General features: G+C 33.1%; 1 protein-coding gene across 1 annotated transcript in view; it reads right to left on the bottom strand.

The window, feature by feature from the left end:
- Nucleotides 1-16,591, bottom strand: part of ADGRB3 (adhesion G protein-coupled receptor B3) — an 898,471-nt gene that overhangs the window by 420,784 nt on the left and 461,096 nt on the right. The window contains exon 13 of the mRNA XM_049776768.1: nt 15,646-15,754. Within this exon, the coding sequence (XP_049632725.1) occupies nt 15,646-15,754 (109 nt within the window). The remainder of the gene's footprint in view (nt 1-15,645; nt 15,755-16,591) is intronic.

Here is a 16,591-nt window from a genome sequence, read left to right on the forward strand (position 1 = left end):
TTAAAATAGTAATTGAAAGCTTTCCCCAAAACAAAAGTCCAGGCACATATTGATTTATTAATGAGTTATTTCAAAATTTCCAACAGGACATAGTGCTTAAAGTTTTTAGTCTCTACATAAAATTGAAGAGAAACACTCTCAAATAGTTTTATGAAGTTGACATCAGCCTAATATCAAAAGCACATATAGATGACATGAAAAAAGAGAATTACAAACCAATATCCCATAAACACTAAACCAAAGATTCTCAACAAAATTCTAGTAAATAGGATCGCACACCTCATTAATAAAGTCATACATCATGACTAAGAAGGATTCATACCAGCAATACAAATATGTTTGAAAATGCACAATTCAATACAAATAATATGCTAAAGATATCAGCAAAAATTAAAAAAATATAATCATATCAATAGATGCAGAGAATATTTGATAAAGTACAGAACTTGTTCATGATAAAAACTGAACAAAATGGGAATTGAAGAAACATTTTTTAATATAGTCAAGATCTATTTACTACAAATCTAGGCAAATATTATACTCTATGAAGAAAAAACAAAAGCCTATCCCCTAAGATCTTGCACAATGAAAGACTGCCCTCTTTCACTACTCCTATTCAACTTAATACTGGAAGGTCATGCCGTAGTAATTAGACAGGAAAAAAATATCAAGGCATTCAGAGAGGAAAGAAACAAGTGAAGCTCTCATTGTTTGCAGTTGACATGATATTATATTTAGAAAAACCAAAGGACTCCAAGAAAAAAGCTTCTAGAAACAATATAGTTGCACACAAAAGTGGAAAGTAAAAATTTAACAGAAAATTTAATCCTCTGATTATACACACATAATTATAGGGAAGAAGTATACACTAAAACCAATCCTATTGAATATAGCACCACAGAAATTCAAATACTTTAGAGTCAAATTAACTAAAGAAGTGAAGGACCTATGCAAAGGATACTAAATCATTGCTTGAAGAAATAAAGGAGGACAAATACAAAGAAATAGAGATGTGACTCAAAACAACAATGAAATATCTCATTGAAGTGCCTGGAAATTGAAAAACTTTTTCCCTTGGGTGTGTAGGCCCTATTTGTTTGTTTGTTTATTATTATGTTTTTTGGGCCACACCCAATGACGCTTAGGAGTTACTCCTGCTTTGCACTCAGAAATCGCTCCTGGCTTGGGACGCCGAGGAATGGAACCGCAGTCCGTCCTAGGTCAGCTGCATACAAAGCAAAGGTCCTACAGCTACACCACAGCTCTAGCCCCTATTTATTTTCTCCTTCTCCTCCTCCTCCACCTCCTCTTCCTCCTCCTCCTCTTCTTCTGCTTCTGATTCTTCTTCTATTATTTTTTCTTTAATTCAATTATTTGTAGGCATTATGACCCATTCCATAAGGGTCAGGCCTACAACTACAACCTGTGAATGGATCTCTAATGTCTGCCTATAAGGTCTACAAGGGGCTTGAGTTTGTATATAGACCCTTTTATATATTGTCCCTCCTCTCCATTCAGAACTCCTTCTATCCTTTCATCCTCTCAATCCTGATCCACTATCTCTCCTTATTTAATAATATTCATCATCAGTTCTTAAGTCCTTAAGATCCGAGACCGTTCCTGCCCCAGTAAGCTGCCACCATACTCTTCAAGCAAAAGACACCCTCTCAGCTCCACATCTCTTGCCCTAGCAAAAGCTGTAGCCACCACTACTGATGACTCATTCTATGTGCCTCTTTTTCTTACACATACCCTCAATGTAGACTGTGGCATTCTATCAGATTCATCTCAAAAAGGACCCCTAGCTAGAGGACACTATTTAATCCCTTACCGCTGAAAACCATTACTCAAACTCAATAAGACCATGATGTGAGATGAAAATGAGCCCCCTGGATAAGATCCCTCCAGAAGACTATCACAAAATACTTACTGGGGATATCTATATTTTCTTTGTATGTTTAATTCCTTAATAGTTATACCTCTTACTGTGGTACATATACACAATGGAATATTATGCAGCTGTCAGGAGAGATGAAGTCATGAAATTTTCCTATACATGGATGTACACAGAATTTATTATGCTGAGTGAAATAAGTCAGAGAGAGAGAGAAAAACGCAGAATGTTCTCACTCATCTATGGGTTTTAAGAAAAATGAAAGACACCCTTGTAATAATAAATTTCAGACACAAAAGAGAAAAGAGCTGGAAGTTCCAGCTCACCTCAGGAAGCTCACCACAAAGAGTGATGAGTTTAGTTTGAGAAATAACTACATTTTGAACTGTCCTAATATTGAGAATGTATGAGGGAAATGCAGAGCCTGTTTAGAGTACAGGCAGGGGTCGGGTGGGGAGGAGGGAGATTTGGGACATGGGTGATGGGAATGTTGCACTGGTGATGGGTGGTGTTCCTTTTATGACTGAAACCCAAACACAATCATGTATGTAATCAAGGTGTTTAAATAAAAAAAATTTAAAATAAAAAAAATAGTTATACCTCTTACTGTGTTTAGTTTCAAATGTAAAGGTAGCCTCCTTCACCACCACCACCCCCCCTTTTTTTTTTGCTTGTTTTGGTTCTGCTTAGTAGGAAATTCTAGCTGAAAAGTCTTGCTTGGGATAAAAGCTGAAGTCAAAACCAGGGCACAGAGATTATATAGCATGTAATTTTACCCCCAAATGCTCCAACATTATAATATGCATCTTTCCTTTCTACATAGGCACACTAAAATGGAGAAATATTATGTATAGAAAGAAGATGCTATCTAATAGGGATAAAATACAATAAATTTTATAAATCAGGGGTGCCTCCCAGCCTGAACATTTGTCATGTGAACAGACATTGACCAACCAACCCAGAATCCTAGATCTCAAACTTAGAACTGACACAGTTCCCTGCAACAGCACCAAGCTAGGTTCATACAAAATCCTGATGGGAAGGAAACAGCAACAACTTCATCTAAGGGCAGGTTGCCCTACATTATCACCTAACAGTGAGATGAAATGAGAAGACACTTTGCCCTTTGATCTATGCAAAAACCAAGATTACTAATTTAGGAAGACTGAAGATTGATTACAACAATAATGACTGAGAAGAACTTCTGGAACCATAAAGACTCTATTCTAGTCTTCATCCTAGGATCTGTTTAAAACCCAAGATCTTTAATTATAGAGGACTGACTTTGACAACCACAACTAAGCAGAATGATTTTTGGTATCATAAACAGATTTTGGAGTTTGACAATGAACATGTCCACAGCCTATAGAGCTGATCCCATGACAGTACCTTCAAGGGTAGAGAAATGCTGTATCTCTTAGGCCAAGAGAATTTTATTTCTAATTTCCCCAATACTTACTATGCTTATGCAAAAACAGAATAAAATAAAATAAAATAAAACAGCCAAACAAACTTGCCATACCAACCCCTTTTTCTTTTATTTTTATTTTTACTTTTCTTTTTCTTTCTTCTTTTAAATTTATATTTATAGTTTCTAGGCAGGGGTTCCATTGCTTTCTTTTTATTTTTTTAATCAAGACCATAGAACAGGAATTATCTTTTCTGCCTTGTATTCTATGTCTTCCTAAAAATAGAGAAAAATAAAAGTGAATAGTACTAGAGGCAAAGCAGTCTCATGAGTATTGAGTGGAAATAAAAAAATGACCAGACCTAAATACTCAACTCAAAGTCAATGACAGTAGAATCAAGAGACCCAAACTACAAGCTATACACAAAAGGAACCTTTACACTAGTAGTCAAGAAGACTAAGGGTGGAGTATGGGATGCATACTGTGAACAGAGGTGGAGAGAGTCTACACTGGTGTTGGGAATTGCCCTAATTCACTGTCACTATGTACCTTAAATATAACTGTGAAAGTCTTGTAATCCACTTGGTCTCAATAATAATTATAAAAGAAATGATAACGGCTACTTAATTGAAATCATAAAGAATGCAGAAATTTAAATTACCTTTTACATTATCTTTTTCCAATGAAATCACTTAGATTTTAAAGCAATATTCTGACTTTATCAGTAATTGTTATTTTTATTCTGACATTTTTCCTAGCTCATATTAATGACATGACACTGACTTTAAATTTTGTTCTGAAACTATATTTTATATGTCTTATTTTTATGCCTATTACCTCCAATTTCTATTATAATGGCTACTTTCTTAAACATTTTATTTTATAATTTTTATAACCTTCAAGAATAGTATATAAATTATATGTAAATAAAAAAGTTTTTGTCCTAGTATATTACTACTCATAATTTATATCATGCAATGAATATAGGTTATATATGCCATCATTTCAGAGCATATTAATTTAGATAAATTTTATTAAAAATATATGTTTCATATTTATAAACATAATGTTATGTGTTATATATTAGTTAATACCCATCACACCATTTTCTGTTTTTAGCATTAATTTCTTCCTTATTACTGATTTTAAAAGTTCATTTATCACTTTTATGCAGTTTATTTCTAGGTATATCAATACTTTGATTTTTCTTCTAATTTCTGATCCTCCTATCAGGTCATGCCTAGACATTTCCATTTAAGGGGAACTCAGTAGGCCCACCAGATGTATCCCTGAATTTTCCTGGTGTGGAGAACTAAGAAAACCACTGGGTTTCTCAATAGGCCTGCTGTGAATATTTTTGCCCTGAGTGGAGAGTTGAGAAATTCCTAAAGAGATATTTCTGAGATTTGTGTTATGTTACCGATATTATATTCTCTTTATATTATTCGACCTTAAAATCAATTCTCCCTTCTGCTGATATTTACAGGAAAAATATAACCTTGATTAAAACCCCTTTCCTGAATAATATTTAGCACCAAAATAAAAAACAATATTTTTCTCTTTTTTAAAATGTCCTTGCAGCCTCCATTTCTGGTATACAAAGGCATAAGCAGAATGCAGAACCTGGGCTATTGGCTTTTCCTGAAAAAAGGGAACTTCACCTTAGTATTGCAATTAACTCTTTCTTTCACTTGACCTCTAAATAATAGAGCCTATCCCAGTGAAGATTTTGTTCCTTGATTTTTTTACTTCTTACTAATCCCTTATTTTGCATCTGAAGTTAGTTTGCTATGAGCTGCCTTGAGTTGTGACTTTCTCCTTTGTAACTCAGAATTCTTACTACTTACACCCATTGCTTAATGTATTGTTTACTGTTAAACTCTGCTTTGTAATTGTAAACTGGCTTTTACCCCTTACAAAACTCCCTACTTAAATATTAAATTTGTCACATGCCAGCCAGAACATGTTGCCCCCCATACAATATATTTGTGTGGTTTCTCATTTATTTTATATTTCGCCATCCATGTTTACCCACTCCCTGAAGTGGGCTCATTGAAGCCCACTAGAGCTGTGAGACAGAAGCTGCTCACAGAATACTCCTTTTAATTTTATTTTTACTTGTGGGTTACAGTTGCACTAAAAAATACTTTCAAGTGTTTATTAAGTAAATACTATTCTCAGTTCTAACTTTTTGCTTGATATCCTATACTATTTCTACTACCATTTTTATCTCCAAATAACTCAAATTAATAATAATTTATTTGATTTTTCTTATTTTCTCCAATTCAGATCTCCATTATATATCCTTGCCTCTACTCTCCTGGATTCTATGACTGTGCTTGAGTGGCTCTGATTTGATTCCCAGATACACTCTACAAAGCTAGCTACAACTCCAAAAGTGCTACTTTTGGTATCTCCAACACCTCAAAAATTTATGTAATACCTTTGCAATAAAACCAATGTGTGAGCTCCGAAACAATGCATGTGGGTTCCTGGTCATTACAACCACAGGAAGGGGAGGGGGAAAAATATATATATATATATATAACAACATTCTCTTAAGGCAATTTAAAAAAATTGGTTTATATGTTTTAAATTTTTTAATTTGAACAATTTGTTTCTGTTATATTCTTTATAATGAAAATAGGCCAACCTCTCTCTCATGCCTTCATTGTCTTCAAAATTTAAAATAAGCCTAGACTAATATTTAAATTTAAGGTTTTTTTTTTTGTTTTTTTTGGGGGGGCCACACCCTTTTGATGCTCAGGGGTTACTCCTGTCTAAGCGCTCAGAAATTGCCCCTGGTTTGGGGGGACCATATGGGACACCAGGGGATCGAACCACGGTCCTTCCTTGCAAGTCAAACACCTTACCTCTAGCGCCATGTCTCCAGCCCCAAATTTAAGTTTTATACACACGTATGTTTATTAAGAAAGGTCATTTATTCCCCAGATACATTCTTCAGTTGAAATGTAAATAGTTTTTCTTCTATAATGTAATCAATATGTCAACTTACTCTCTTTTGTTTCCAATTGTCAACCACCTAGGCATCCTTCAATATTTGTAATAACGGCCCTTTATAAAAAATATTTTTATACAAACAAAATAGCATTTCTTATGATGAATCTTTTTAGGACATCATTTATCTGGTGTATATTAATGTGTACACTTGGACTTAATTTTTTAATTTTATATAGTGACTGTAAAATTCTTGTAGACGTGAAACTGTTTCCATTCATTTTAATTATAAGTGAACCTTATAATTTGCTTAGCTCAAAAAGACTTGTGCTTATTGTAAAAAGACAATTACTTAAGAAAGAAACTTTGGTCAGTGTACTCAAAAGACTTTATATAGCATTTATCTTTATATAAATTTATCATTTATTTATAAGTGAATTTCTATTTTCATTTATAGTAATAATAATGGTAAATAATTTTATCTAAATAATTAGCAATTCTTATCAATAGAACAAATACCAAATACTACATGATTTCTCATATAAAATAGATAACTAATAACATACTACAATTACAAAACACTGTTACAATACTGGATTTTTTTAGGATAATAAAAAACTCTACCTATTAACTATTCACTATAATAACAAAGGCTTATAACATACTATTTTGACTTTGAAAATGCAAGCAGCTAAGACTCAATCAAATAATATAATTTTTCTTCTTTAGAAATTCATCTCCTTTGATTTATGTTTGACTCTGAAAAGGTAATTTCAAGAGTTCCTGTGTTGCCTTTGTATCTGAGAATTCTGTACTTTACCTGCCCACTAATGTCAAGCACTATTGCTATGATGCCTTGTATTACAGTCTGACCTTGGCATATTGTTCTCAAATGCAAGGACCTGAACATGGTAGTAACAGCAATGATAAAGTAAAAAAATGGCAAAAATAAAATATTTGTGTATTGATGAGTCCAATTTTATCTTCTAATTCTCTTATACTCCAACAAATTTTAAAATGTTAAAATAGATAGATCAAGACAGATTTGGGCAAGAAATAAAAGACATGAAGGCTAAAATATGGCAGAAAGTTTGATTTGGCAATAGAAAGTTTTCAGATCTTTTCAGAACTTCATCAGTAGTGCTTTCAGGAAAGCAATAAAAGAAGCCTTAGGACCCAAGACTTTCCTGTGAAAGTGTAGCAAGCAAGTTAATACCACTATTCAAAGAATATTTCTGTGCAATGAAAAATAGCTGACGCTAAATAATGCTATGACAGGATACTTCTACTCTATGAACAGTGCTAGATTTAAAATATGTAAGACCAGGGACCAGAGAGATAGCAAAGAGGAAGGCTGTTTGCTTTGCATGAAGCCAACCTAGGACGGATGGTGGTTTAAATCCTGGCCTCCCATATGGTCCCCTGAGCCCACCAGGAGCAATTTCTGAGTGCAGAGCCAAGAGTAACCCCTGAATATTGCCAGGTACCCCAAAAAACAAACAAACAAAAAAGTAAAGTCAGGTACAGTAGAGTAGCTAGAGTGTATGCCATTTATGCAGTGAATCCAGGTCTGATTGCCACATGCTATGTGGGCCCCTTAAACAACCAGAGTGATCCCTGAGCACAAGACTAGTATATTGGGTTGGGCCCTAAAAGCTTCTAAAAATAAAATAAGTGAAAATTACTGTTAAGTTAATGAAATAAAATATCAACAAAATAAACTATGAACACCAAAACATATTAAATTTGCATATGTTAAAAATAGACAGTCATACTGAGTAATCAACTCTCTATATCAATTACTTATATTTACTTAGCAGTTACATAATAACTCTTTAATCTCAAGTATTTATGAGTATTCACACTTTATAATTATATCTATATTACTAAAAGCAAATATAAGTAAGAATATTTTAATGGTAAAAGAGTCATAAAGCCTTTCACTTGAACTATTTAAGAACACAATTATAGTATATTATTTATTCTCCTGTCATCTTAATATATTGTAGAAAATTTTATTCTAGCTGTGATGCTAGATATAAATTATTGACCTAAACACTTTTTTAATGTGAGGCACAAGTAGCTGTTTGCTGCCACAGCAAGAATTTTATACCATATCTTCTTTAATATTTCCCTTTTCTTATATTTTCAGCATTTTGTTTTATTGTCATAACTGTTTTTCTAATAGCACTGTCTCTTTATTTTTAACAATGTCTATCTAAAATATGAACCAAAAATAGAATTCAGAACCCATAGGTGAAATTAAATAAGCTATAAGCAAGGCTCTGTGGCTTTTTTTTTAATGAAATGCTCTTTGTGATATGCGCTTTTGTCTATTCAAGCCAGTTTCATTTATAATTTATGTTATATACTCTCGAAAAATGTAGTATCTATACAAATAAGCTAAATTTTTAAAAGATGTATAATGTATCTAAAAAAGTAACTATTTTAAAATTATAGAATAATTTTAATCCACACACCAAAGATAATAGGAATAAACAAAATTTGTTAGTCATATCAATGTCAATTCTGTGGTTTTTGTACATGAAAATGTTTGCAATTATGATAGTATAATGAATAAATATAAAATCATTATTTGGACAGAATATTGTTCAAATCAGTGTCAACCCAAGCTTACACATTTCAGAATTTAGCTTTTATTCAATATTTTTACATGCATTCTACTTAAAAACAAACTTTGATGTAAAATATATGCCTTATATAGCTGATTATATATTTTTATATATTTTTGTTTTTGGGTCACACCAGGCAGCACTCAGGGGTTACTCCTGGCTCTACACTCAGAAATTACTCCTGGCAGGCATGGGGTATCAAATGGGATGCCAGGATTCAAACCAGAGTTGGTCTGGGTTGGCCACATGCAAGGCAAATGCACTCTTGCTGTGCTTTTTCTCCAGCTCCATGGCTAATTATAAAAATAAATATGAATGGTTAAAATTATTATTAATATTGTTTATTTTGATTGTAGTGGATTTTCAAGACTGATTTTACTTGTAGCTCATTGGGCTAAGAGATACCTAAGATAGTTGGTAATACCAGAGACAATAAAGACAAGGTCCAGGAGGACTAGTCCATGGTAGGAAGTCTGCCACAAATAATGGGAAAGTGCAGTTGAGGCAGAGAAGGAACCACTTTGACAATGACAATAGAAAATGATCACTTTGAAGAACTAGGTGCTAAAAGGATATAAAATGATATTCATGATATCCCTTCTGTATATAAAAAAATAAAGAGGCATAGGGAGAGAGAAACCAAGGGAAAGACAGGAGAGAAAAAGAGAGGGAGAGAATAAAAATAGAGGAGTGGGGAATATTTCTAAAGTAAAGAAGTATAAAATAATTTAAGTATTTTATTTTATGCACAATTATAAATTTTCATAGCAAATAATTTTAGTACTACAGGGAATTTTACATGTTATTATTTTTTTAATTTTTATTTATTTTTTAATAATTTATATTGTGACCAACATGAATTACAAGTCCTTCACAGTAATTTTTAATTAATATTTAAGGTACATAATGATATTGAATCAGGGGTATTCCCACCACCAGTCTTGTGCTCCCTCCAACCTTATTCCCAGCATCCCCTTTCTTTGCCCCCGGGACAGCTAGTATAACTGGTACCCTCTGTGAAGAGCTTGTTGAAGATTGGGTATCGATTCTGTTGTTATTGATTTTGGGTTTGGTGTTTAAGTCTGATCATTTTTATTTCTACTTAATTCAACTGTTATGTCCCAAGTTTCTATGAAAAAGGTTATTCATGCAGCACTCAGTACAATAGCTAAGATTTGGAATTAATCTAGATGTCCAGCAACAGACAAGTAGATCATAAAGATGTAGTATATATGTATGTATATATATTCCTATATATAAAGAAATACTACATAGCTGCAAGGAAAGATACAATCAAGCAATATACAGAAACATGAATGCATCTAGAAGATACTATGTTAAATGAAGTAAGCCAGAAGAAGGATAAATAGAGAATGATATAACTTATATGTGGTATTTAGAATAACAGCACAAACAATAACAAAATTGTAAATGGTAATTGTCTCAAACACCATTGGATCCAGAGTTTAGCCAGGAAAAGAAAAATTAGCAAAACAGGAGAAACACAATTTTATATTCTCTTTTATGCTTCAAAGAGACCTGCAGTAGCAAATGAAACTGTTTAGATTGCACAGGTGTTCATTTACCAGTTTTTAATCGATGTCTATAATATTTTAATGCTTTTATCCACAGAAACATGTGCAGAATGTATTTGGAAGTCATGGTTTTGCACTACAGTGTTCACTATAAAAAGAATTTTTGTGTATTAATTTTAATATGTCTATAACTCTTTTATCTTTTCACAATGGTTTTTCAAGATATAGGTTGGTCACCTTAATTTCCCATTTCAGTGCTATAAGACTCCAAATAAAGTGCCCTTTATAATAATATCTTAACAATCTAACCTATTCATTTTACATATACTATGCCTGCTAATATGATTTAATATTTATGTCTACAGATAACACTGGAATAGGCAACTGCATGCAATCAACTCTTGCTACAGTGCTTATTCATTGAGTATTTTATTGAAATTATTTTCAACTAAAGCTAGATTACTATCATATCATAATACCCTTGATTTCAGTTTGTTTTTAGGAAAAGGAACCTGAATGCTCAAGACCTGTTAGATGAAACTTCATGGAGTAGACTTCTATTACAGGGCTCATTACCATATTGCTTAATATTCTAGACTTGAATTCTTTTATTGTTTTAAGAATGTTCTGTGCACAATATAGCTCAGGAAGCCTTTATTCAGTGAAGTTTACCCTCAACAAAAATGATGTGCGTAGGTAGGAAATGGAGAACATTTCCATCTGATTTGCTGGTTTTATGTTTTTTAACTGATCCATTCCACATGGTCAATTTTTCAATTGCAATCTCTGAATCTACCTTTGTTGTCTTTCTATTTATCTGTGAGTTTGTGTGTGGTGAATACCTATATGTCTGTTCAATGCCCGTTTGTAATGTACATTGGAAAACTACATATAAATAAAAATGTACACAATAATAACCATACCTATTAAGGAAATACATCTAAAGAAATATAAGAAGAAATATATAATATCACCTTTTGAAATAGTTGGGATAAAATTCAGCCTGTGATATATGTCTGTCTATATTGCATATAGTGTTTTCTCGTTATATATAACCTTTCCTTTTACCCTCTCCTGCTTACCACTTTACAAATCCTTCTCTTTCTTTTTGTTCTCTCATCCCTGTTTGATATTTCTTCCTATTTAACCCTTTTTATTCTTATTTATTCACTTATATATTTTTGGTATTTGAGTCACACCCAGTGGCGCTCAAGGACTACTCCTGGATCTGGGCTCAGAAATCACTCCCGGCAGAACATATGGGGGACCATATGTGATGACAGGATTTGAACCACCACAGTCCTTCCTGAATCAGCTGCGTGCAAGGCAAATGCCCTATCACTGCGCTATCTCTCTGGTCCCTATTCTCGGTTCTTAACTCCTCAGGAACTGGAATTTTACTCCCCACAACCAGATGCCAACCATCTCCCAAAGAGATAAGACAGCTTTCCACTCCGTCTTACCTTGGTCTGGCCCTGAAAAAAGCTGCTGCTGCTGTGCTCTTGGTGGCTTCCTTTCTCCTACCTCCATATACTTTGGATGTTGCTTGCTATCTAATTTGGCTTTTGAGAGACACTCAGCTCAAGGATATTTCCTGATTGGTGAATGCTGGGAGCTGTTTTCAGACTTCACAAGACCATATCACAGGCTGAATTTTATTCCCCCAACAATTTCTAAAGGCGATATTATATTTTCTTCTTATATTTCTTTAGATGTATTTCCTTAATAGGTATGGTTCTTATTGTGTACATTTTTATTTAGATGTAGTTTTCCAAGTACCTTTTGAGGATTTGCTTAGTAGAAAATTTTATTAAATACAGTTCTCTTGGGTTCTGAGTTAGTGTTAGAACAAGGTATAGGAATTGTTTAGCTTATTATTTTTACCCCCATATTCAGCAGTATTATCATGTGGCATATAAAATGGGAAACCATTTGTATAGAAATTAAGTTCGTATCTAATATGGATAGGAACTCAAATTTTTTTTTATTGCAGGTGTGCCTTCACCTTGAACATTTGTCACGACTTGACAGGCTTCAATTGATCAGACATTGGTCTTTCACCCGGAATCTTGGATCCTATCTTTGGAACTGGCAGAGTTTTCTGCATCATCACCAAGAATAGAAGAACTTCTACAAGGGAAGGCTTTAATGCTGTTTGGCCCCCAATTTGCTCCAGAGTATATTCTTATGACACCTTGCTGACTTGGAACAGCAACAACTTGCTTTCAGGGCAGGTTTAATCACCACCAAATAGTGAGATGAAACCAAAGGACGTTTCATGACACCCAGACTTTGAATAGGATCTGTGCAAAATGTAAGATCTCTAATTTTAGAAACCTGATTGTGACCACCATGATTGAGGTCCTAAAAGTTTTACTGGGACCATGAGACAAATTTGGGGATTAGATTACTTAGTATGCCTGGAGCCTGTAGTTAGTCTTATGGAAGGATTCTTCATGGGTAGGTCTCCCTATTTATAGGCCAATGGTTTCTCCTTTCTATTTTCTCCAACTTTTGTTTTGCCTTTGCAACATCCTTAAGGATTCTTTCTCTTCTTTCTACTTTTTTTTTCTCTTTTAAATAGGGGGTCCTGCCTTTTTATAGAACTCTGGGAACCTTATTACTCTGTTTTACTGTATTATTTTCTGCATTTTTTAATAAAATAAAGAAGAAAAGAAAAAAGAAAGGATGAGGGCTAGGGACCAAGTGATCTCAAATGTATTGATCAAAAAAAGAAAGGGCATAACTAAATATCCAAGACAAAGTCAACAAAAATAAAATCAAGAGACCTAAACTTTCACAATCTAAACTTAAATGGGCCTGTTATGCTGGCAGTACAGGGGGCAAAGTGTAGTGGTATAGGATGCACTTAGAAATCATTGGTGGAGGAAGTCAACACTGGTGGTGGGAATAGACCTGATTAACTATATATCTGAAAATATCCGAAATTCAATTATGAAGGTCTTTGTAGATCACAATAGTTTCTCTCAAATAAATTAAATAAAAAAGATAGGACAGAGTGGCAAAGTAGATCAAAAAATAAATGGATACAATATTTTGCTGCCTGTAAGAAACACATCTGAAGAGTCAAAGCAAACAATTCCTTTCAAAAGTCTAGGGTGGCCATGCTAATATCTGATGATACGGATTTAGGCTTAAAAAGTTTATGAAAGACAGAGATAGGCATTCTCTTTTTGTTTGTTTTGTTTTGTTTTGGCCATACCTGGTGATGCTCAGGGGTTACTCCTGGCTATGCACTGAGAAATCACTTTTGGCTTATGGAATTATACAGGACGCTGGGGATCGAACCATGGTCTGTCCTCTGCTAGCACTTGCAAGGCATTACCTCTAGCTCCACCACTCGAGTCCCTACACTTTTTTATTGTTTATATTTGAGCCACACCAGCTGGTGCTCAGGTGTTACTCCTGATTCTGGGCTCACAAATTCCTCCTGGAAGGCAGGGTTATCATATGGGATTCTGGAAATTAAACCCAGCTCTGTCCTGGGTTGGCTGAGTGCAAGCAAATGCCCTTTCACTGTTATCTCTCCGGCTCCAAGTAATTACACTTCTAAACATATATGCACCAATGGTGACTCAACAAAATATTTAAAACAACTCCTGATAAACATGAAGACATAATTTTAACAAAATAATAGTGGAAACTTCAATACTGTCTTATCACCCCTTGATAGATTAATTAGACTAAATTTTAACAGAGATATACTGGCTCTGAAGGAAGATATAGAAGAGAGTGGCTTAATAGATATATACAGCCCCTGAAATCTTGATGCACATTCTTCTCTAATATACTTGGGACATTCTCCAAGATAGAACACAGGCTGGTCCATAAAACCTCCATAAATTCAAGAGGACAGAAATTGCTTTTGCTATCTTTGTAGACAATAAAGCACTGAAAACAGAGGTGAATTACAAACAGCTATGAATAAATGACTTTAAAACTTGAAAATTAAACAATTCACTACTGAACAAAATCCAAAGAGGAAATCAAAATTCTAGAAACAAATAAGGAGATATAAATTATCAGAATCTGTGGGTCACAACAAAAGTGATTATTAAGAGGGATTTTTTAACTTTACAGGCTTTCATAAGAAAATGAAGAAAAGGCCTACATAAATAACTTAATGGCACAGCTTAAGAAATTAGAAAAGGAGCAAAACATGAGCCAAAATAAGAAGGAAATAATAAAACTTAGAGCAGATATTAATGAAATGGACATCTAATAAGTGATCCAAAAGATCAATGAAAGCAAGAGTTGATTCTTTGAAAAAATAAATAAGATTCAAAAAAATGGGATAGAGAGAAAATTAATAAGCAGAATCAGAAATGAAAAGGGGAGGTCACTTCAGACACTACAGAAATTTAAAGACTACTTTAATAATCTCCATGTCACAAACAAGAGAATCTGGAAGAAATTAATGTAGTTTTGGACTCCTACTACCTTCCAAGATTGACCAAAAATGATCTAGAATATCTGATCAGACCTATTCATAGAGAGGAAATTGAAAGGGTAATCAAAGGCTTCCCAAAAATAAAAACAGAGGTCAAGATGGATTCACTAGTGAACTATTTCAAACCTTTAGAGAGAATCTATCACCAACCCTCTTCAAGCTCTTCCAGGAAACTGAAAAAAAAAAACAAAAACAAAAACCCTCCCAAATAGTTTCTGTGAAGTCAATATCATCCTGATTCCAAAAGCAAATAAAGACACCACACAGAAAGAGAAATATAGGCATATATCCTTGATAGACATGGATTCTCAACCTTTTCTTTCTATAAATGGACTTACTTATTTGGACCATGCCAGCAAGAAGTTTTTCTAACATATTAGCCTACTATCTTCTATTCTAATGAAAAATTGTTTATTAGCCGCTTTCTTTACTGTCTCTCCTTGTCTATCTTTTTTTTTACTTTACTATCACTCCATTGATTGGACCCATTGGAACTGCTGTGGAATCCAATATCAGTATTTCTATTGCATTCACAAGCAAACATACGAATACATGCAAGTGTGTATTTGTGTGAGTATGTACTATAGTTGAGTTTGCCTGAAAATCAGACATGAATTATCTATAACGTATGTAACATATGTACTTATATATATGTAATGGACATTATACTTAGAAATATATGTCACAGCTACTTGCAACATTTTTTAATTTCAGTGAAATTTTGAAAAATAATTCTATTTCTTACCTACATTTCCAGTCATTAAGTATGAATTTTGAAAGTCCATCATCCCCATTCCAACAATATGTATAAAATCTTCAATCACCTGCATTAACTCTATGGAACCTGGATAAATCTACAAAAATAAAAAATAAGATTAAGTGGAATAAATTTTCTACATAATGAGATATGTAAGTTAGATTTTAAAATTACATAGTGGTATCACAATTTAGCTCAATTGATTTAAAGAAATTTCTGTGACTATTAACGTTGTATAATTTCTACCTAATAATTGAGATGATACCAGGTGTCATAGAGAAATAACTCTGAAAGTAATGTTAGCAGTCGTTAATATTCTATGATTTAAAACAAATTTAAAATGACTGAAACCCAACTACAATAATGCTTGTAATTATGGTGTTTAAAAATTTATAAAAGAAAAAAAGAAAAATATCTTTATTTTAAATAGCTTTAAAACATACTGTTAGTTAAAATTAGTATGTAATTAATGTTATAGATTTAAATACAACTGCAAATACAGAAATTGATTTCATTATTTTTTTTGCTTGTCATATATTCATCAGACCCTGGGAGAAAAATGATTTCCAAATAATTTATAAACTATTAAGTAAATCTTAAATTTATCAAGACACATTTTAATAATTATACTAGCACTACATGTATAGTAATTTTAGCTACAATTTTAGAATCTAATTGCTCTAATGTAAGTATTTTACATGTATTGACAAACAAATCAATACCATATTCCTAGTCACAATACACAAGTTATTTTCTTAAGGACTTCTTTTCTAGTAATAGTTCTCATGGTGGAACCTTTTACAAGGTCATAGGAATTTTACCATGTAAACTGAATGAAAATTATAAAGCTGGACTACAGTATATAACCAGGTAAGAACATAAAGTATCTTGAATCTATACTCATTTTTTATCCAGTTAGTGTCACAACATCTTT

This window comes from Suncus etruscus, chromosome 7 (genome assembly GCF_024139225.1).
Source record: "Suncus etruscus isolate mSunEtr1 chromosome 7, mSunEtr1.pri.cur, whole genome shotgun sequence".
Classification (NCBI taxonomy): domain Eukaryota; kingdom Metazoa; phylum Chordata; class Mammalia; order Eulipotyphla; family Soricidae; genus Suncus; species Suncus etruscus.